The 24,568-nt window shown below is 40.6% G+C and overlaps 1 protein-coding gene across 6 annotated transcripts in view; it reads right to left on the bottom strand.

Moving 5' to 3' along the window:
- Ccdc171 (coiled-coil domain containing 171) overlaps positions 1 to 24,568 on the bottom strand; it is a 346,651-nt gene that overhangs the window by 117,624 nt on the left and 204,459 nt on the right. For 3 of the 6 annotated variants that reach the window (NM_001134641.2, XM_087550831.1, XM_087550830.1), the window contains 2 exon segments: positions 17,913 to 17,967; positions 21,314 to 21,459. In NM_001134641.2, coding sequence (NP_001128113.2) covers positions 17,913 to 17,967; positions 21,314 to 21,459 — 201 coding nt within the window. 6 annotated transcript variants of the gene reach the window in all.

Here is a 24,568-nt window from a genome sequence, read left to right as displayed (position 1 = left end):
GGAACATTACCCAATTCATTCTATGAAGCCACAATTACACCTATACCTAAACCACACAAAGACCCAACAAAGAAAGAGAACTTCAGACCAATCTCCCTTATGAACATTGATGCAAAAATATTCAATAAAATTCTTGCAAACCGAATCCATGAAAACATCAAAATGATCATCCATCATCCCAGGTATGTAGGGATGGTTCAATATATGGAAATCCATCAACATAATCCAGTATGTAAACAAACTCAAAGAAAAAAAAAACACATGATTATCTCATTAGATGCTGAGAAAGCATTTGAAAAATTCAACACTCCATCATGATAAAAGTCTTGGAAAGATCAGAAATTCAAGGCCCATACCTAATCATAGTAAAAGCAATATACACCAAACCAGTAGCCAACATCAAACTTAATGGAGAGAAACTTGAAGCAATTCCACTAAAATCAGGGACTAGACAAGGCTGCCCACTCTCTCCCTACTTATTCCATATAGTTCTCTAAGTCCTAGCCAGAACAATCAGACAACGAAAGGAGGTCAAAAGGATACAAATTGGAAAGGAAGAGGTCAAAATATCACTATTTGCAGATTATATGATAGTATATTTAAGTGACCCCAAAAGTTCCACAACAGAACTACTGAGCCTGGTAAACAACTTCAGCAAAGTGTCAGGGTATAAAACTAATTCAAACAAACCAGTAGCCTTCCTCTACTCAAAGGATAAACAGGCTGAGAAAGAAATTAGGGAAATGACACTCTTCACAATAGTCACAAATAACATAAAATACCTTGGTATGACTCTAACCAAGCAAGTGAAAGATCTGAATGGCAAGAACTTCAAGTTCCTGAAGAAAGAAATTAAAGATCTCAGAAGATGGAAAGGCCTCCCATACTCATGGATTGGCAGGATTCATATAGTAAAAATGGCCATTTTGCCAAAAGCAATCTACAGATTCAATGCAATCCCCATCAAAATTCCAACTCAATTCTTCAGAGAGTTAGAAAGAGCAATTTGCAAATTCATTTGCATAACAAAAAACCAGGATAGTGAAAACTATTCTCAAAAATAAAAGAACTTCTGAGGGACTCACCAGCCCTGACCTCCAGCTGTATTACCAAACAATAGTGATAAAAACTGAATGGTATTTGTACAGAGACAGGCAAGTAGATCAGTGGAAAACAATTGAAGACCCAGAAATGAACCCACATACCTATGGCCACTCAGTTTTTGACAAAGGAGTTAAAACCATCCAGCAGAAAAAAGACAGCATTTTCAACAAATGGTGCTGGTTCAACTGAAGGTCAGCATGTAGAAGAATGCAAATTGATCCATTCTTATTGCCCTGTACAAAGCTCAAGTCCATGTGGATCAAGGACCTGCACATAAAAACACATATACTGAAACTAATAGAAGAGAAAGTGGGAACAGCCTGGAATACATGAGAACTGGGGAAAATTTCCTGAACAGAACACCAACAGCTTATGTGCTAAGATCAAGAATCAATAAATGGGACTTCATAATTTTAAGGCAAATGACACTTCATAAGGACAAAATGGCAACCAATAAATTGGAATAAAGGTCTTTACCAATCCCATATCCGATAGAGGCTAATATCCAAAATAGACAAAGAACTCGAGAAGTTAGACTCCAGAGAGTCAAATAGCCCTATTTTAAAAAATGGGCTACAGAGCTAAACAAAGAATTCTCAACTGAGGAATACTGAATGGCCAAGAAGTACCTAAAGAAATGTTCAACATCCTTAGGCATCAGGGAAATGCAAATCTACACAACACAAGATTCCACCTCACACCAGTCACAATGGCTAAGTTCAAAAACTCAGGTGACAGCAAATGCTGGTGAGGATGTGAAAAAAGAGGAACACTCCTCCATTGTTGGTGGGATTGCAGACTGGTACAACCACTCTGGAAATCAGTCTGGAGGTTCCTCAGAAAATTAGACATTGAACTGACTGAGGATCCAGCTATACCTCTCTTGGGCATATACCCAAAAGATCCTCCAATGTATAGCAAGGACACCTGATCCACTATGTTCATACAACCTTATTTATAATAAACAGAAACTGGAAACAACCCAGATGTCCTTCAACAGAGGAATGGATAGAGAAAATGTGGTACATTTACACAATGGAGTACTACTCTGCTATTAAGAACAATAAAATTCTTTTTTTTTATTAACTTGAGTATTTCTTATATACATTTCGAGTGTTATTCCCTTTCACGGTTTCCGGGCAAACATTCCCCTAATCCCTCCACCTCCCCTTCATTATGGGTGTTCCCCTCCCCACCCTCCCCCCATTGCTGCCCTCCCCCTAACAGTCTAGTTCACTGGGGGTTCAGTCTTAGCAGGACCCAGGGCTTCCCCTTCCACTGGTGCTCTTACTAGGATATTCATTGCTACCTATGAGGTCAGAGTCCAGAGTCAGTCCATGTATAGTCTTTAGGTAGTGGCTTAGTCCCTGGAAGCTCTGGTTGCTTGACATTGTTGTTCATATGGGGTCTCGAGCCCCTTCAAGCTCTTCCAGTTCTTTCTCTGATTCCTTCAACGGGGGTCCTATTCTCAGTTCAGTGGTTTGTTGGGGGCATTCGCCTCTGTATTTGCTGTATTCTGGCTGTGTCTCTCAGGAGAGATCTACATCCGGCTCCTGTCGGTCTGCACTTCTTTGCTTCATCCATCTTGTCTAATTGGGTGGCTGTATATGTATGGGCCACATGTGGGGCAGGCTCTGAATGGGTGTTCCTTCAGTCTCTGTTTTAATCTTTGCCTCTCCCTTCCCTGCCAAGGGTATTCTTTTTCCTCATTTAAAGGAGTGAAGCATTCACATTTTGATCATCCGTCTTGAGTTTCGTTTGTTCTAGGGATATAGGGTAATTCAAGCATTTGGGCTAATAGCCACTTATCAATGAGTGCATACCATGTATGTCTTTCTATGATTGGGTTAGCTCACTCAGGATGATATTTTCCAGTTCCAACCATTTGCCTACGAATTTCATAAAGTCATTGTTTTTGATAGCTAAGTAATATTCCATTGTGTAGATGTACCACATTTTCTGTATCCATTCCTCTGTTGAAGGGCATCTGGGTTCTTTCCAACTTCTGGCTATTATAAATAAGGCTGTGATGAACATAGTGGAGCACGTGTTTTTTTATATGTTGGGGCATCTTTTGGGTATATGCCCAAGAGAGGTATAGCTGGATCCTCAGGCAGTTCAATGTCCAATTTTCTGAGGAACCTCCAGACTGATTTCCAGAATGGTTGTACCAGTCTGCAACCCAACCAACAATGGAGGAGTGTTCCTCTTTCTCCGCATCCTCACCAGCATTTGCTGTCACCTGAGTTTTTGATCTTAGCCATTCTCACTGGCGTGAGGTGAAATCTCAGGGTTGTTTTGATTTGCATTTCCCTTATGACTAAAGATGTTGAACATTTCTTTAGGTGTTTCTCAGCCATTTGGCATTCCTCAGCTGTGAATTCTTTGTTTAGCTCTGAACCCCATTTTTAATAGGGTTATTTGTCTCCCTGCGGTCTAACTTCTTCAGTTCTTTGTATATTTTGTATACAAGGCCTCTATCTGTTGTAGGATTGATAAAGATCTTTTCCCAATCGTTGGTTGCCGTTTTGTCCTAACCACAGTGTCCTTTGCCTTACAGAAGCTTTGCAGTTTTATGAGATCCCATTTGTCGATTCTTGATCTTAGAGCATAAGCCATTGGTGTTTTGTTCAGGAAAATTTTTCCAGTGCCCATGTGTTCCAGATGCTTCCCTAGTTTTTCTTCTATTAGTGTGAGTGTGTCTGGTTTGATGTGGAGGTCCTTGATGCACTTAGACTTAAGCTTTGTACAGGGTGATAAGCATGGGTCGCTCTGCATTCTTCTACATGTTGACCTCCAGTTGAACCAGCACCATTTGCTGAAAATGCTATCTTTTTTCCATTGGATGGTTTTGGCTCCTTTGTCAAAAATCAAGTGACCATAGGTGTGTGGGTTCATTTCTGGGTCTTCAATTCTATTCCATTGGTCTATCTGTCTGTCTCTGTACCAATACCATGCAGTTTTTATCACTATTGCTCTGTAATACTGCTTGAGTTCAGGGATAGTGATTCCCCCTGAAGTCCTTTTATTGTTGAGGATAGTTTTAGCTATCCTGGGTTTTTTGTTATTCCAAATGAATTTGCAAATTGTTCTGTCTAACTCTTTGAAGAATTGGATTGGTATTTTGATGGGGATTGCATTGAATCTGTAGATCGCTTTTGGTAAAATGGCCATTTTTACTATATTAATCCTGCCAATCCATGAGCATGGGAGATCTTTCCATCTTCTGAGGTCTTCTTCAATTTCTTTCTTCAGTGTCTTGAAGTTCTTATTGTACAGATCTTTTACTTGCTTGGTTAAAGTCACACCGAGGTACTTTATATTATTTGGGTCTACACTCTCTTCTATACCTATTATCCTTAGGTTTGATCTTCTCATTGAGTCCTGGATTTCCTGTATGTTTTGGACCAGTAGCTTTTTCCGCTTTACATTATCTTTGACAGTTGAGTCAATGATTTCTATGGAATCTTCTGCTCTTGAGATTCTCTCTTCCATCTCTTGTATTCTGTTGGTGAAGCTTGTATCTACTGCTCCTTGTCTCTTCTTTTGGTTTTCTATATCCAGGGTTGTTTCCATGTGTTCTTTCTTGATTGCTTCTATTTCCATTTTTAATTCCTTCAACTGTTTGATTGTGTTTTCCTGGAATTCTTTCAGGGATTTTTGTGTCTCCTCTCTATGGGCTTCTACTTGTTTATTTATGTTTTCCTGGAATTCTTTCAGGCATTTTTGCGATTCCTCTCTGTAGGCTTCTACTTGTTCTCTAAGGGAGTTCTTCACGTCTTTCTTGAAGTCCTCCAGCATCATGATCAAAAATGATTTTTGAACTAGATCTTGCTTTTCTGGTGTGTTTGGATATTCCATGTTTGTTTTGATGGGAGAATTGGGCTCCAATGGTGCCATGTAGTCTTGGTTTCTGTTGCTTGGGTTCCTGCGCTTGCCTCTCGCTTTCCGATTATCTCTAGTGTTACTTTGTTCTGCTATTTCTGACAGTGGCTAGACTGTCCTATAAGCCTGTGTGTCAGGAGTGCTGTATACCTGTTTTCCTCTCTTTCAGTCAGTTATGGGGACAGAGTGTTCTGCTTTCGGGCGTGTAATTTTTCCTCTCTACAGGTCTTCAGCTGTTCCTGTGGGCCTGTGTCTTGAGTTCACCAGGCAGCTTTCTTGCAGCAGAAAATGTGGTCTTACCTGTGGTCCCGAGGCTCAAGTTCGCTCGTGGGGTGCTGCCCACGGGCTCTCTGCAGCGGCAGCAACCCTGACCTGTGCCGCCCCTTCCGGGAGCTTCAGTGCACCAGGGTTCCAGATGGTCTTTGGCTTTTTCCTCTGGCGTCCGAGATGTGTGTGCGGAGAGCAGTCTCTTCAGGTTTCCCAGGCTTGTCTGCCTCTCTGAAGGTTTAGCTCTCCCTCCCACGGGATTAGGGTGCAGAGAACTGTTTATCCAGTCTGTTTCCTTCAGGTTCCGGCGGTGTCTCAGGCAGGGTTCCTGCCGCTCCTGGGCCCTCCCCCACGGGAGCCCAGAAGCCTTATACAGTTTCCTCTTGGGCCAGGGATGTGGGCAGGGGTGAGCAGTGTTGGTGGTCTCTTCCGCTCTGCAGCCTCAGGAGTGCCCACCTGACCAGGCGGTTGGGTCTCTCTCTCTTATTCTGCTTAGCTGAAGACCTGTAGAGAGGAAAAACTACACGCCGGAAAGCAGAACACTCTGTCCCCATAACAGGCTGAAAGAAAACAGGAAAACAGGTCTACAGCACTCCTGACACACAGGCCTATAGGACAGTCTAGCCACTGTCAGAAATAGCAGAACAAAGTAACACTAGAGATAATCGGAAAGCGAGAGGCAAGCGCAGGAACCCAAGCAACAGAAACCAAGACTACATGGCACCATCGGAGCCCAATTCTCCCACCAAAACAAACATGGAATATCCAAACACACCAGAAAAGCAAGATCTAGTTTCAAAATCATATTTGATCATGATGCTGGAGGACTTCAAGAAAGACGTGAAGAACTCCCTTAGAGAAACACAGGAAAACATTAATAAACAAGTAGAAGCCCATAGAGAGGAGACACAAAAATCCCTGAAAGAATTCCAGGAAAACACAATCAAACAGTTGAAGGAATTAAAAATGGAAATAGAAGCAATCAAGAAAGAACACATGGAAACAACCCTGGATATAGAAAACCAAAAGAAGAGACAAGGAGCTGTAGATACAAGCTTCACCAACAGAATACAAGAAATGGAAGAGAGAATCTCGGGAGCAGAAGATTCCATAGAAATCATTGACTCAACTGTCAAAGATAATGTAAAGCGGAAAAAGCTACTGGTCCAAAACATACAGGAAATCCAGGACTCAATGAGAAGATCAAACCTAAGGATAATAGGTATAGAAGAGAGTGAAGACTCCCAGCTCAAAGGACCAGTAAATATCTTCAACAAAATCATAGAAGAAAACCTCCCTAACCTAAAAAAAGAGATATCCATAGGCATACAAGAAGCCTACAGAACTCCAAATAGATTGGACCAGAAAAGAAACACCTCCCGTCACATAATAGTCAAAACACCAAACGCACAAAATAAAGAAAGAATATTAAAAGCAGTAAGGGAAAAAGGTCAAGTAACATATAAAGGCAGACCTATCAGAATCACACCAGACTTTTCGCCAGAAACTATGAAGGCCAGAAGATCCTGGACTGATGTCATACAGACCCTAAGAGAACACAAATGCCAGCCCAGGTTACTGTATCCTGCAAAACTCTCAATTAACATAGATGGAGAAACCAAGATATTCCATGACAAAACCAAATTTACACAATATCTTTCTACAAATACAGCACTACAAAGGATAATAAATGGTAAAGCCCAACATAAGGAGGCAAGCTATACCCTAGAAGAATCAAGAAACTAATCGTCTTGGCAACAAAACAATGAGAAGAAAGGCACACAAAAATAACCTCACATCCAAATATGAATATAACAGGAAGCAATAATCACTATTCCTTAATATCTCTCAACATCAATGGCCTCAACTCCCCAATAAAAAGACATAGATTAACAAACTGGATACGCAACAAGGACCCTGCATTCTGCTGCCTACAGGAAACACACCTCAGAGACAAAGACAGACACTACCTCAGAGTGAAAGGCTGGAAAACAAATTTCCAAGCAAATGGTCAGAAGAAGCAAGCTGGAGTAGCCATTCTAATATCAAATAAAATCAATTTTCAACTAAAAGTCATCAAAAAAGATAAGGAAGGACACTTCCTATTCATCAAAGGAAAAATCCACCAAGATGAACTCTCAATCCTAAATATCTATGCCCCAAATACAAGGGCACCTACATACGTAAAAGAAACCTTACTAAAGCTCAAAACACACATTGCACCTCACACAATAATAGTGGGAGATTTCAACACCCCACTCTCATCAATGGACAGATCATGGAAACAGAAATTAAACAGAGACGTAGACAGACTAAGAGAAGTCATGAGCCAAATGGACTTAACAGATATTTATAGAACATTCTATCCTAAAGCAAAAGGATATACCTTCTTCTCAGCTCCTCATGGTACTTTCTCCAAAACTGACCATATAGTTGGTCAAAAAACGGGCCTCAACAGGTACAGAAAGATAGAAATAATCCCATGCGTGCTATCAGACCACCACGGCCTAAAACTGGTCTTCAATAACAATATGGGAAGAATGCCCACATATACGTGGAAATTGAACAATGCTCTACTCAATGATAATCTAGTCAAGGAAGAAATAAAGAAAGAAATTAAAAACTTTTTAGAATTTAATGAAAGTGAAGGTACAACATACCCAAACTTATGGGACACAATGAAAGCTGTGCTAAGAGGAAAACTCATAGCGCTGAGTGCCTCCAGAAAGAAACAGGAAAGAGCATATGTCAGCAGCTTGACAGCACACCTAAAAGCTCTAGAGCAAAAAGAAGCAAATATACCCAGGAGGAGTAGAAGGCAGGAAATAATCAAACTCACAGCTGAAATCAACCAAGTAGAAACAAAAAGGACCTTAGAAAGAATCAACAGAACCAAAAGTTGGTTCTTTGAGAAAATGAACAAGATAGATAAACCCTTAGCCAGACTAATGAGAGGACACAGAGAGTGTGTCCAAATTAACAAAATCAGAAATGAAAAGGGAGACATAACTACAGATTCAGAGGAAATTCAAAAAATCATCAGATCTTACTATAAAAGCCTATATTCAACAAAACTTGAAAATCTTCAGGAAATGGACAATTTCCTAGACAGATACCAGGTACCGAAGTTAAATCAGGAACAGATAAACCAGTTAAACAACCCCATAACTCCTAAGGAAATAGAAGCAGTCATTAAAGGTCTCCCAACCAAAAAGAGCCCAGGTCCAGACAGGTTTAGTGCAGAATTCTATCAAACCTTCATAGAAGACCTCATACCAATATTATCCAAACTATTCCACAAAATTGAAACAGATGGATCACTCCCGAATTCCTTCTATGAAGCCACAATTACTCTTATACCTAAACCACACAAAGACACAACAAAGAAAGAGAACTTCAGACCAATTTCCCTTATGAATATCGACGCAAAAATACTCAATAAAATTCTGGCAAACCGAATTCAAGAGCACATCAAAACAATCATCCACCATGATCAAGTAGGCTTCATCCCAGGCATGCAGGGATGGTTTAATATACGGAAAACCATCAACGTGATCCATTATATAAACAAACTGAAAGAACAAAACCACATGATCATTTCATTAGATGCTGAGAAAGCATTTGACAAAATTCAACACCCCTTCATGATAGAAGTCCTGGAAAGAATAGGAATTCAAGGCCCATACCTAAACATAGTAAAAGCCATATACAGCAAACCAGTTGCTAACATTAAACTAAATGGAGAGAAACTTGAAGCAATCCCACTAAAATCAGGGACTAGACAAGGTTGCCCACTCTCTCCCTACTTATTCAATATAGTTCTTGAAGTTCTAGCCAGAGCAATCAGACAACAAAAGGAGGTCCAGGGGATACAGATCGGAAAAGAAGGCAAAATATCACTATTTGCAGATGATATGATAGTTTATCTAAGTGATCCCAAAAGTTCCACCAGAGAACTACTAAAGCTGATAAACAACTTCAGCAAAGTGGCTGGGTATAAAATTAACTCAAATAAATCAGTAGCCTTCCTCTACACAAAAGAGAAACAAGCCGAGAAAGAAATTAGGGAAACGACAATGGGAATGGATGCAGAAAATGTGGTACATCTACACAATGGAATATTACTCAGCTATCAAAAACAACGACTTTATGAAATTCATAGGCAAATGGTTGGAACTGGAAAATATCATACTGAGTGAGCTAATCCAATCACAGAAAGACATACATGGTATGCACTCATTGATAAGTGGCTATTAGCCCAAATGCTTGAATTACCCTATATCCCTAGAACAAACGAAACTCAAGACGGATGATCAAAATGTGAATGCTTCACTCCTTCTTTAAATGAGGAAAAAGAATACCCTTGGCAGGGAAGGGAGAGGCAAAGATTAAAACAGAGACTGAAGGAACACCCATTCAGAGCCTGCCCCACAGGTGACCCATACATATACAGCCACCCAATTAGACAAGATGGATGAAGCAAAGAAGTGCAGACCGACAGGAGCCGGATGTAGATCTCTCCTGAGAGACACAGCCAGAATACAGCAAATACAGAGGCGAATGCCAGCAGCAAACCACTGAACTGAGAATAGGACCCCCGTTGAAGGAATCAGAGAAAGAACTGGAAGAGCTTGAAGGGGCTCGAGACCCCATATGTACAACAATGCCAAGCAACCAGAGCTTCCAGGGACTAAGCCACTACCTAAAGACTGTACATGGACTGACCCTGGACTCTGACCTCATAGGTAGCAATAAATATCCTAGTAAGATCACCAGTGGAAGGGGAAGCCCTGGGTCCTGCTAAGACTGAACCCCCAGTGAACTAGACTGTTAGGGGGAGGGCGGCAATGGGGGGAGGGTTGGGAGGGGAACACCCATAAGGAAGGGGAGGTGGGAGGGGGATGTTTGCCCGGAAACCGGGAAAGGGAATAACACTCGAAATGTATATAAGAAATACTCAAGTTAATAAAAAAAAAAAAGAACTATGCGCTGAATATCCGTACAACCTAGGTAGGTGATTGAGGGACCAGGGGGGTGTAGGGCAGTTTTGAAGGAGGCAGAGACAAAAGGTAGTAAAGAGATAAAGTAGAAAGTAGAATATGAGGATTAATTAAGGGAGAAAGGAAGGGCTGGGTAAAGGAGGGAATATAAGAAGGACAACTAGGAAAGCCACATGGAAACCTACTACTGATGAAGTTTCCTAGTGTGTAAAGTGTTATATCGCAATATATATTTAAATGGAGTTACCATATGATGAGTAAGACAGTGCTCCAACTAGAAATCATACTACTAAGTAAAATCTCTAGTACTAGGATAGGTTACATATTTGTGGTGGTTTGAATATGCCTGGCCCAGGGAGTGGCATTATTAGGATGTGTGGCCCTATTGGAGGAAGTGTGTCACTTTGGGGTTGGGCTTTGAGACCCTCTTCCTAGCTGCCTGGAGACAGTCTTCTTTTTTTTTTTCACCCCAATTAAATGTTGTCCTTATAAGAGTTGCCCTGGTCATAGTGTCTCTTCACAGCAATAACAACCACACTACGACAGTATTCTTGAGTCATTGGCCCAAGGGTTTCTACAGCTGCCACCCCAGAACGTCGCATACCAATGCTATTGGTTACCACAATCCTATTGCTGAAGTCACCACACACTTATGTCATTGAACATGGAAAAATCAAGCTGATATCCAACAAAAGCTTTACTTGTTCTGACTAACATTCATAGTGATGTCATTACCCATGTTACCACATGAGACAATCACCAGTCTCACACAGCTATAGACCCTGTGACCTACAATTATGACCTGTCTGCAAGATAGACTGGTACAATAGTGACATAAGGATTATGGGAATAATCAAGTTCTGAAACAGAAGCCATAGCTGACACAATTAATGTGGCCAAGACCTGTGATTAGATAGGTCACTGTTTCTAGGGGAAATCCTTCTACTATTACTCTGAAAAAGAAGCCTAGCAATAAAATAACTTGTAATGACATAATCCTGCACCCATAGATAAGAACATTGCTCAAACTTCATCAGAGAAGTTTTTATTGTGGTAGATGTTAGTTAACATTGAGACCTGAGAATAAGAAACACCAGAATATTAGGTTCTAAATGGGATGTTTTTATCAAACCCCTCCTATCAAGGCTCAGGGTCTGTGTAGAAGGGGAAGGATGACTGTAAGAGCCAGAGGTGGAGGATAACTCTGAGGAAGCTGTTTTTTCCACATATAGCCTGGCTGATACACATATGGACTCACAGAGACTGTGACAACATGCCCAGGGCCTGCACAACTTCAATCCAGACAAAATCTCAGCATGAAGAAAGGGCAGTGGCCACAAAGTTTCACAGTTGGCCATGGAGCTATCTGCAATTTATATCCCAAAAGGAGGAGAAAGTCAGTTTTCTCCAATGAAGGAACACTTAGTACACTCTAGGGTGGGCTACATACTCAGGAGAAACTGACAAACACAAACTTGGCTCTATATTTTTTATATGCCTTTTGGCTGGTTTGGTTTGGGTTGGGTTGGTTTGGTTTGGTTTGGGTTGGGTTGGTTTAGTTTGGTTTGGGTTGGTTTGATTTGGTTTGAGAGAGGGAAGAAACATAATACTGGATGGTAGGATGGGGAAGATCCAGGAAGAGTTAGGGGAGGAAGACAATATGATCAAATGATGTTGTTTTTTTCTTTTCTTTTTTTTTTTTTTTTTTTTTGGAGCTCAGGACCGAACCCAGGGCCTTGCGCTTCCTAGGCAAGCACTCTACCACTGAGCTAAATCCCCAACCCCACAATGTTGTTTTTAAAACCAGAGAAATTGAACTAAGATCAGGAATCATCAGAGAAAGGTCTGGAAGAGCTTGAAGGGGCTCGAGACCCCATATGAACAACAATGCCAAGCAACCAGAGCTTCCAGGGACTAAGCCACTACCCAAAGACTATACATGGACTGACCCTGGGCTCCAACCTCATAGGTAGCAATGAATATCCTAGTAAGAGCACCAGTGGAAGGGGAAGCCCTGGGTCCTGCTAAGACTGAACCCCCAGTGAATGTGATTGTGGGGGGAGGGTGGTAATGGGGGGAGGATGGGGAGGGGAAGCCCATATAGAAGGGGAGGAGGAGGGGTTAGGGGGATGTTGGCCCAGAAACCGGGAAGGGGAATAATAATCGAAATGTAAATAAGAAATACTCAAGTTAATAAAGATGGAAAAAAATAAATAAATAAAAGAAATTCCCACATTCAAAAAAATAAAAAAATAAAACCATAGAAATTGCAAAAGCTTATGAGCTGCATGGCAAAAGAAATAACTGAGTGGAAAGCCAGCCTACAGAATGGGATAAACTCTCTGCTACTCATCTGGCAACACTGTAATATGTAGAATGTACAAAGGACTCGATTCGAAAACGTAAACAACAAAAGAACAAACCATCTAATCGGTAAGTAGGCAAGCAAGTTGAATAGACAGTTGTACCCAGAAATACAAAAGGCCGATAAATACATGGGAAAACAATTTCAACATCTTTGGCAATAAAGGAAGCAGAAATCAAGATTAAGTTGAAATTCATTCCATTTAGAATGTCTGTTATCGAGGCAAACATCACATGCTTGGAAGAATAAGAAAGTGCCTGTGGAGGCTCCATGCCCAGTGTAGGGAGCTGCCAGGGTGGGGAGGTGGGAGTGGGTGGATGGGCAGCACCCTCACATAAACAGGGGGAGGGGCTGGGATAGGAAGTTTGCACAGGGGAAACCAGGAAGGGGGATAACATTTGAAGTGTAAATAAATATCCAATAAAAAAGAATAATAAGGTGATAGAGAGGAAGGAACCATTTATACTGCTGGTAGGAATCTAAGTTAGCCTAGGAACTATGGAAACGTGACATACCAATATAATGGAGTAATATTCTCCCATAAAAAGGAATGAGCCATTAGCACATGCCCAAAAATTTGAGCAAAAAAAATTTGAGCAAAACAAAAATTATTGAACAAAATATACTGAATGAGAGGAGCCAAGCAACAAAGGATATATATTGTATGGTTCTATTTATTTCAACTATCCAGAATTTTTAAAAAAGCCAAGGAGATAGAAAATAGATGAGTGTCTGTCAGAAGTAGATGAAAAATATGCAAGAAATAATTGCTTAGTGAACACAATTTATCTCAGGGTGATTCAACGATTATACAATTAGCTAATATGAGCACTGTATGAAAATGCGAATGTATTGAAATCACTGGACTATGCACTGTAAGATTTATGTGTGTGTGTCTATTTGTGCCTCTGTGGGGGCTGGTACATGCACACATATGTGCAGGTACCCACTGTGTTATATTCCCAGAGCTGAACGTACAGGTGTCTGTGAGCTGCCTGATGTCGGTGCTCAGAACCAAATTCAGGTTCTCTCTGCAAGAGTAGCGAGTGATCTCAAACACTGAGCCATCGAGGACCTGAATTATACATTGTACATTTTAAGTGGTTAAAATTATTAACGTTTTTTGTAAAAGAAAAACTCAATAGATATCGATTTCCCAAAATACAAAACCAGCTGGGAATTCAACTCAATAGAGAAATGAGTGTCTCTTAAATATACTGCATGAAGCACTGAAAGTTCTTCCTCAGGTTTCTTTTTCTTAACCCCTACACCTGAAATCGATCCCCTAAGAATATCAATAAAAATTTAACTTCTGACCTCCATCATAAACTCACATCACCAGGTATAAAAACACATTCCTGTAATCCTAGCATTGGGAGATTGAGGCAGGAGGATGGTGATCTTGAGGCCAACATGCAATACAAGACAAGACCCTATTTCAAAATGGAGGCATCAATGAATACATGGTTATAATTTTGTGCTTTTTAATTATATGTCTGTATGTGGGTATGTGCACATGAGTGTCCATGCCTACAGGGGCCAGAGGCATCAGAATCCCCAGGAGCTAGAGTTACAGGCGGTTGTGACCCACCTGATGTGGGTGCTGGGAATTGAACTCAGGTTCTTGAAGAGCACCATTAACTGCTGAGCCCTCTTTCTGATCCAATAAATGCATGATTTAAAACAATCAAAATTATTCTTTGGAAAAAAAAAACTATACCTGTCCTCCAGGTACTGGCTCCAGGATGAGATGTTGACTTACTCAAGACACAGAATCCAAAGATGTTGATTCCCTGTCATGGTGATGCAGTGTTGCCGTGTGTCTTACATTGTCTTCCCATGTGCTCTGTATCGTTTCTGTTGTTGCTGCTAGGTAGGGAACTCAGGCTTCGCACATGCTGACTGCACATTCTGCCACTGAACAACTCCTTATTCTCCCACAGCTTTTGAATCATCTCTAGATTACACACACCTAAAACAATGTCAATTCTATACAAACTGTATTTTGGTTATCTGTGCAATTTGAGAAGGACAGAAAAAGTGTCTACATGTTTAATTTAGCACAGATATTATTTCTTTACCAAGAAGATCCGAGATGTGATGGCTTAGGAGCTAGTTCAGTCAGTAGCATGTTTGCTATACAAACACAGGGACCAGAGTTCAGACCAACACACCCCGCATGGAAGGCAGAATCGGTGGTACACATCTAAAATTCAACAGTGGGGACTATAATTCAGACAGATCCCTGGAGTTCACTGGCCAGCCAAGCTAGCTTAATTAGTGAGCTCCAGGTAGAGTGAGGGAGAGAGCCTGTTCCAGAACAAAGTGGACAGAGACTGAGGAAAACACTGATACTAACCTCTGGTCTCCAAATATATGCATACACACTTGTCCACAAGACATTATTGTACACACACATGAATAAACATACATCAACATACATACACATATACACACACACACACACACACACACACACACACACAATCTATGTTTAGTTAAAACCACAGGTGCAAAACAGGTAGGTATCAAGAGCCACCCACGTGCAAGTTTCTCCCTTTTTTCATTTATAATTAAAAACTGTATTATTGATATATATATACTAATGCATATATATATGTATATATGTCGGGATGCTGTGTGTGCTTGTGTGCATGTATGTGTGGGTGTTTGTGTGTGTGTGAGTGTATGCATCTTTCCATCCTAACATACAGCAGATACAAATAAAAAAAAGATGCACTTCACTGAAAATCTAAATTTCAGATCTGAAGCAAACCCATATATGGTTTCAGTACTGAATTTACTACTGGCTAAAATTTCAGGGGAAACAATTATGGTTTTAAAGAAACTTAAATGAAAGTAGAACTCAAACTATTAGACTTTTCTAAAATGTTTTTAGTGATTTAAAAAATGTCATTTTCAAAACTTCAAAGAACACAGTAACCTAGTGGGGTTTTTATTTGTTTTTTGTTTTTGCTTTTTTTTAGCACAATGCTTTACTTTTTATTTCTGTGGGGTTTTAATTTTAATTAATTAATTAATTAATTAATTTTACATCCTGACTACAGTTTTCCCTTTCCCCTCTCCTCTCAGTCCTTTCTCCCTCTCCTCCTCATCCACTCCTCCTCTCTTTCTCTTCAGAAAAGGGGGGACCAAGTGTTTTTTTAAGTATTAAGATGTATTAAATATTAGTTTACTATTACTTCATCTCTTTAAAAGTATTAGCTTTAGAGTATTAAAGTTCTTCTAAATGCTACTCATTACTTCTATATATAATACTTCTTAAAAGTATTAGGTATTTGCATTTTAAAAACTGTCAATTAGACAATAACACAAATGTGTAAATAACACTGATTTTAAATAATGGGAGGCTGCCAAGATGACTCAGTGGGTAAAAGCACATAAGCCAGACGACCCAAGTTCAATCCTCAAAACCCCCATGATAGAAGGATAGTGTACCATGTGAGTGTGCTTGCAAACACACACACATGCACATTTGCATGCATGCACATATACTCGCACATACACAATACATGAATTAATAAATAATAATGAACGCATCTCTTCCTCTAGGAGATGGTGCTAACAGTGTATTGCCAACAACTTTTTACTAATGTTAATGAATTTATGCTGCTAATTACTATATATCATGTCACAGTTTATAATACAAAAGCAATCCGTTTTAAAAATAATAGATTGTTGAATATGTTTTTCATTTTAAGAACATACTCATTAAGTAAGACATTTCCATTTGAATCATTTTATTGCCTAGCTAAGTGTCTTAGTCCGGGTTTCCATTGCTGTCAACAGATACCATGACCAAGGTAACTTTTATAAAGGACAACATTTAATTGGAGCTGGCTTACAGGTTCAGTCCATTATCATCAAGGCAGGAGCATGGCAGTACCCAGGCAGGTATGGTGCTAGAGAAGGAGCTGAGAGTTCTACATCTTGATCTGAAGGGAGCCAGGAGAAGACTAGCTAGGCAGTTAGGAGGAGGGGCTCAAAGCCACCCACACAGTGACACACTTCCTCCAAAAGACCACACCTACTGCAACAAGGCCACACCTCCTAATAATACCACTTTCTGGGCCAAGCATATTCAAATCACCACACTAAGGTAAACATATATCTTCTCTTTCCACGTGTTTATATAGACAGTATTTTGCCAATCACAGGACATGAAGAGAATGGTGGTGACCTATGGGCCACTCAACAAAGACCACAAATAACTGCAGTGCTCTTAGGCCAGTTTGGAGAAAACATAATTATCACAGTTTTACCAAGTGCCTAAAGTGAATTCCAAGAAACTAATGACAATGTTGCTCACCATTGTTTCTAAAGTATGCTTCTGCTAATTTTTTTTAAAATCATTAAAAATAATTCAACTGCTTTGCAGTTAATGAAAACGATGACATATGGTGCCCAACCTATCCTGCCTGCAAGATGTGCAGGGCCTATGGTGGCTCAGAAGCCACCAACTGCCCAACCAACCAACCAATAGACTGACCTAACTTGAGACCAAAGTCACCAGAGAGAGCTCATGCCCCACATTGTCTGGATGCCCAGTATCAGGAAGCTGGATGGCTCAGAAAAAAAAATGAAAATAAAAAGTCAATGATATCCTACTACACTCAGATCATTGCCTATCCCAGTCATCATGAGAGAGGTTTCCTCCAGAAGCTGATGGGAGCAGATGGAGAAGCCTACAGTCAAACATTAGGCAGAGCTTGGAGGACCCCAGAGAAGACTGACAGAGAGGACTGTAGGAGCCAGAGGGGTCAAGGACAGCAGGAGAACATGGCCCACAAAATCAACTGAGGAATTCACAGAGACTGAAGCAGCAATGGGGCAAAGGTCTGTGCTAGGTCTTCTATGTCCATGCTGTGGTCATTAGCTTCTGTGTCCATGACGTGGCTGTTAGCTTGCTGTTTTTGTTTGGACTCCTAACAGTGGGAGCAGGGTGTCTCTGACTCTTTGGCCCGCTCATGGAACCCTTTCCTCCTACCAGGCTGCCTCAATCAACCCTGGTGTGAGAGTTCATGCCCAGTCTTATTGCATCTGGGAGGTCTGCTCTTTTCTGAAGGAAAACCAAGGAGTGGATCTCAGGGAAGTGGGGAAGACTGGGAAGAGTGGGGGGAAGGGAGGCTGCAGTCGGGGTGTATTGCATGAGAGAGGAATTTTTTACAAAGAAAAAAAGAAGGTAAAATAGAATAAAACTTTAAAAATAAGATAAAAATAATTAACCAAATAATCAAAACAGAAGTTGAATGATTTTTAGAATGTACTACCTTATGAAGCATGTTTTCTATTGTTCTCATGTGATTAGCGACACATTCTTTGTCTCTAGAAAAAAGGAAAGAAAAGATTAAGTGTGAGTATAACCCAAGTCTTTTTACATTTGTTTACACTTTAGTCTAAGTCACTAATACTAGCTCTTTGATTTCCCTTTTAAAACACAAAATCTGATTCCACAGAGGTGGCCTGGTGAATGGAGTGCTTTTTCTCTCTCTCTCTCTCTCTCTCTCTCTCTCTCTCTCTCTCTCTCTCTCTCTCTCTCTCTCTCTTTGTGTGTGTGTGTGTGTGTGTGTGTGTGTGTGTGTGTGTGTGTGTCAGGATCCAGATCCCCAGCACACATGTGAGAAGCCTTGATGGCAGCCTGTAATTCCAGTCCTCACAAGGTAGACTCAGGCTCCTCCAGGCTCAATGAAAGACCTTGTCTCAACAAACGGATGGGAAGCAAACCCAGAAGAGACGCAGCATCAACCTATGGTTGTCATAAACAGCCCTCCCACCCTCCTGCCCTCCTTCTCCGTACCCCCCATCTCTCACATGCACAGATACACACACACACACACACACACACACACGTGTGGAAAGGGTATAAAATCTAAACGTAGTCACTAGTATATGTCACACTAACTCCTAAGCTCACTTATTCTAAACTGGAGGAAGGACTGTAAGTTGAGAGAATGGAACAGATAAAGAGACCATGATTATATTATTCATAATTTCAGATGTTCTGGAAACACAAGACATTCTTCACATCTTTAATTGGTGGCAGAGTGTGGTAGGTAGTGATGCTGGGTAAAATACCATCACCTTCTTTGCGGTCCTTCCATGGTGCCATAATTAAAACCCTCTCTGACCTGACAAGGCCGGTGCGGTTGTGAGTTCTCTTTTTGGCCTGTGTATGTAACTCAGCTTTCACAATGAAATACAAACTCTTAGTGAAAATGCCGAAGACTAGACTTTAATAATGGTAATCAGGCCCTTGGAAATGAGCCATGCAAACCCGAGTCCCAAGTTAACTGCCGCACTGTAAAAACAATGTAAACCTGCTGGAAATCAGTCTGGAGGATCCTCAGAAAATTGGACATTGAACTGCCTGAGGATCCAGCTATACCTCTCTTGGGCATATACCCAAAAGATGCCCCAACATATAAAAAAGACACGTGCTCCACTATGTTCATTGCAGCCTTATTTATAATAGCCAGAAGCTGGAAAGAACCCAGATGCCCTTCAACAGAGGAATGGATACAGAAAATGTGGTACATCTACACAATGGAATATTACTCAGCTATCAAAAACAACGACTTTATGAAATTCATAGGCAAATGGTTGGAACTGGAAAATATCATCCTGAGTGAGCTAACCCAATCATAGAAAGACATACATGGTATGCACTCATTGGTAAGTGGCTATTAGCCCAAATGCTTGAATTACCCTAGATGCCTAGAACAAATGAAACTCAAGACGGATAATCAAAATGTGAATGCTTCACTCCTTCTTTAAAAGGGGAACAAGAATACCCTTGGCAGGGAAGAGAGAGGCAAAGATTAAAACAGAGACTGAAGGAACACCCATTCAGAGCCTGCCCCACATGTGGCCCATACATATACAGCCACCCAATTAGACAAGATGGATGAAGCAAAGAAGTGCAGACCGACAGGAGCCGGATGTAGATCGCTCCTGAGAGACACAGCCAGAATACAGCAAACACAGAGGCGAATGCCAGCAGCAAACCACTGAACTGAGAATAGGACCCCCGTTGAAGGAATCAGAGAAAGAACTGGAAGAGTGAAGGGGCTCGAGACCCCATATGTACAACAATGCCAAGCAACCAGAGCTTCCAGGGACTAAGCCACTACCTAAAGACTATACATGGACTGACCCTGGACTCTGACCTCATAGGTAGCAATGAATATCCTAGTAAGAGCACCAGTGGAAGGGGAAGCCCTGGGTCCTGCTAAGACTGAACCCCCAGTGAACTAGACTGGTGGGGGGAGGGCGGCAATGGGGGGAGGGTTGGGAGGGGAACACCCATAAGGAAGGGGAGGGGAGAGGGGGATGTTTGCCCGGATACCGGGAAAGGGAATAACACTCGAAATGTATATAAGAAATACTCAAGTTAATAAAAAAAAAAGAAAAAGAAAAAAAAACAATGTAAACCTGAAGGCTACATAACCCTGTGGTCACGCACCTACGAATGTCATGTTCTGTGACACTCAGGGCTAACAACTTTGTCTCTTCACTTGATGCAAGATCAAGAAAATACAACAAATCTGAGTTAGTCAAGCTTACATTTCTAGAAGGAAAAATTATATACACATTTAATGTGGAGATGCAATGTTACATAGCTGTATAATTTACAAAAAAAGAGAAAAAGACTATTAGCTAGATATTCAAGCAAGCCAAGATTTGTACTTTGGAATTCACCTTCTCATCCTACATAGGTGATGTCATCAGCCCAGAAGCAATAGGTGCTGCTGCTCTAAGTCACAGAAGATGCACTACTCTGAGATTTACAGGCTTTACCCTGTGACTTATAGAGCACAGTCACACATGCAACTTGTATCTAACAGGGGTCTGTCTCAAAATGTTAATTAATATTTTCACATTTTTGTGAATTAAAAATTGTAAAAACAAACAGGGAATTAATCCGAATCATATGTTTCTTCAATTCTTTCCTTTATGCTGCTCAACAAAATCCTGTCTTAAAGATGTCCATAAACCTTGTCGTGGGGAAACAGACAAGAGTTTAATAGACCTGTCCAATTTGCATTTCAGAACGTATGCATGTGCACTTGTTACGTGGCAAAAGGGAAGCGCGCTCTGCGTTTACATAGCTGTTTGCGTTGAAGTGGTATTTTACTATAGCCTGTACCTACACAAGCTTAAATGGATTTCCATGATCAGCATGTTTTAGCTGCATTTTAAGGCTGGGATGCACATACTGACTGTATACCAACATTTCCTTATGGAAATATTACTAGTCATATCAGCAGAACCTACAAAGCCAGGCCGGGAGCCAGTGTAACAGAAGGTGATAAGGGATAAATCATATAGAAACAAATAACGCAACTATGGGAAACTTTAAATGAGCAGCTCTAAGCTCTGCATTAATGAAAACATGCTTTCAAACCTGTGACCGACGCTGGCACCAGAGATGCATAATCTGAGGTGATAGAGAAGCGTGTGCTTTCAGGGCTCCTCAATAAAATATACACTTAGCGTGTTGAGTTAAGAGTGTTTTTTTTTTTTTTTGAGGGTATATCAGAGAGTTTCAAAGAGAGACAGCCGCACTTTTGTTCTCTAGCACTGTATTATCCAGGGCTAAAACCCGGAGCATGAAAGTAAGAATTGATCTTTTGTCCGTTTCAAGTGATCTCCCCACGGCCCAAATGCTCACTTGGCCGCCATGCGGAGAGCACTCTCTGCATCACGGATGTTCTCCTCCAGTCGACGCTTGTCCTGCTCCAGCTGGGTGAGATGTCTATTGAGCTGACGTAGAGATTGATCTTTCCTTCTGAGCTCCATCTTTGCCTCGGAGAGACTCTGCGAGCAGACAGGAAACAGAGCCACTTGTCAGCCCTGATAATTAACTTCAATTTATGCCATAGGCTATTAGACAAAGGAGAACACAGCCTGGCTGAGAAGGAGAGTTGGGTCATTACACATCAAGCTTTAACAAATTTCCTGCAAATTTTCTACATATTTGCTGATTAGAAATGAGAACTATACTGTTTTGAGAAATATTTGGCTACAAAACATAATTCTATTTTATTGTGTTAAGTAAAACAAACAAACCATTTATTACTAAAAAAATTCTTATTACAGGAATCTGTAAGTCCTTTTTTAATGGTGAAAAAGTAAAGAGTAGGTGGGACAAAGGCACATAAAGGTTAGGATCTATTGACCCTAGACGTGACTAAGTGCTATCAGAAGCCACAGGAGTGTGCAGCTGAGGGAAGGGAACCAGGATGCCAGGTGACACGGTGGGCTCACGTGTGACACGGTGGGCTCACGTGTTCTTATAACAGAGTTTCTCTGAAAGACCGTTATACACATGTCAGTAGATGGATGGGACTCACTGGCTTCCTAACAAATAACTGTCACATCAAGGCTAACCACATAAGTCCACTCAGCATGTTCTCATGAGCATGCTTTAACTAGTGAGACAGTTAATACTGGCATTCATGATGAGTTAGGGTTTATCAGTGCTTTCCTAATCACAGAAGCACACACTCTGTGGACTCACAGTTCTCAAGTACCAGCTTAGAATAGAAATCCCAGCATACAACTGCACAACTTTTTTGAAGGGTTAAAAGAAAAAAATATTAGAATGAGAAAGAATTTTAAGGAATATTTTCTAGAGTAGGTTGCCAAGTAGTATGGGAGTCAGACGATCTGAACACCAAAACTCTGCTCGTCCCTTGTCCTATAAAATTTCTAAAATAAGCTTATCAAACAGGTTTTACAATTGGATTTGTTGAAGAGTCATCAAACAACTGACTACACATACTTCTGTTTTGGTCTTATACCCAGTTCAGTCACACACAAACATATACAGATGTGGTTCACAGCCCATGATGAAGAAGCGATGTGCTAGTATTTCATTCTTGAAACTCTCCTCTTAATATAGTCACAATGATAGTATAAAACCTAAGCCACTCAGGCGAGCTAAGGCAATAATTCCAAATGATTGGAAATTGAAAGCAATCAGGTCAAAATGCTACAAGCTCTTAAATTCAGTAATTCATTCTCATTCAAGTTACTACTATACATACAAACAAGCATCAAAAAAATAGTAATCTGACAACAATAGTTACTCATTAGATACTTAAATTTATTTTCAAACTTTAATAGATCCTTAAGAAAATTGTAAAGTTGACCAGTGGGTACTGCACGATCATCAAATAGAAGACATTCCGGTGGTCTATTGTACATAAGTAACAGCAATACACTGCACTTTTTAAGCTAAAAACTGAATTGAGTATTTCTCCTACCAAAAAATGGTAAGTACTGGGAAGACAGGTGGATTCCATATGATTTAAGCATTACTTAATGTATACATGTACTGAGACATCCCATATTACTATAGAAGCTGTGCCTTTATATCATTTATTTGAAAAAGAATATTCACCAAGGAAATAGTCAAACAATGTTGAAAGACAACAAATAACAGATTCTTTTATTTAAAAAAATCCAATTCTAGTAATTTTGCTAAGATACTTAAAGGCACTGAAGTATCAAGGGAGTCTTTGTTTATAAAACAAAACCTACTTGGTTTAAACTTGTATTTCTGATACATCCCAAGCAATTGAAAAGGGCTATGTTTCTACCTCAGTTAGCATAAAGCTTTAACTCTTCTTCCAAAAAGAATGATAAACATGTGCCAAGCCATTCAAACCGCTGTGCTCAGTAAGCCCTAGGACTGGAGCGTGTACCTGTGAACGGGCCATCAGGGTTTTTAACATACAGTTCAGCCTTGCCAGTCCAATCTGAAAGAGCCCATACGTTTGCTTCATTTTTAAACCACACTGGCCTGTTCAACAATCTATGCTCTAACAGTCACAGAAGATATAACCCAGCGACATAACTTTCAGACAGCCAAAGTGACTCAAGGCCATTATTTCAAGTTTGTCTCACAAGAGCTACGATGGGCCATCAGACCCCACTAAAGCTTGGCCTGTCTCAGAGCTGTGGGACATGAACACTTACCTAGGACCTTGAATGTAAAATTAAAACAGAAAACTTTTATTTTTTTCACTAGAAACTGTTATTTTACGTTTCTGCTTAGAATTCTCATTTTAAAGAGCTGGGGGAGGGGGACTAACCCAGGAAATCTATAAATACCAATACGCCCTACAGTTCATGCAAATGTGTGTAAACCACAAAAATATAAAAAGTGGGTCAAAAATATGTCTTCACCCTAATACTAACCTTTCTGATCAAAAATTGGAGTCGTTTTAAAAATTCTGTGCTCTAGTTAAAGCTAATTTTATGTCTAACATATACATGCACGTGAGTGTATTTCACGTATAAGATACACACCCAGCCTGTAAAGTTTTGAGTTGTGCCGTTCTCCTCTCCTGCACAGATTCACCTAATTAAAACCCACGATAAAGTTTATGGGCTCTAATATCTCCAGCTGAATGACTGCAACCAAGAGGGTGTGCCTCTGGGCAGCGAGGCAGCAATGATAGGCAGCAGGTTGGCCACTAATTTCTCGGTCAGGCTAGACTGTGAAAGTGTGATGTTCTGATACCCGAGGAACTGTTCAGGAGAGAATAGGATAAATCAAGTTTAATAACTCTGCTCCTAATTGTTCCCCCAATGCTCAACTCTAATTACTTGGAGAACTCTCCTGACTGTCACCTGATATTAAGTTGTTGGAGGCTGAGCCTGGAACAGGGAGATAATCAATAAACATTTAGTGGGGAGAAGAATGAAGATCCTGTTAAGCAGTGGGAACCTGCAGCACCCAAAGCCCTTCTGCTCATGAGAAAACCTGTGGGACAGCCATAGTGATTGCAAAGCAATAATCCAAAGCCCTGCTGTTAGGCCCGAGGCCTGTCGGCAGCCGCACATGTGAGGGAAAAGGTTAACGCGGTCACCCTAATTACAGCCCACTCTCACATGCTTCATATAGGAGCGAAGACAA

This window comes from Rattus norvegicus, chromosome 5 (assembly GCF_021556685.1).
Source record: "Rattus norvegicus strain SHRSP/BbbUtx chromosome 5, alternate assembly SHRSP_T2T, whole genome shotgun sequence".
Classification (NCBI taxonomy): domain Eukaryota; kingdom Metazoa; phylum Chordata; class Mammalia; order Rodentia; family Muridae; genus Rattus; species Rattus norvegicus.
This window is presented reverse-complemented; position numbering and strand designations above follow the sequence as displayed.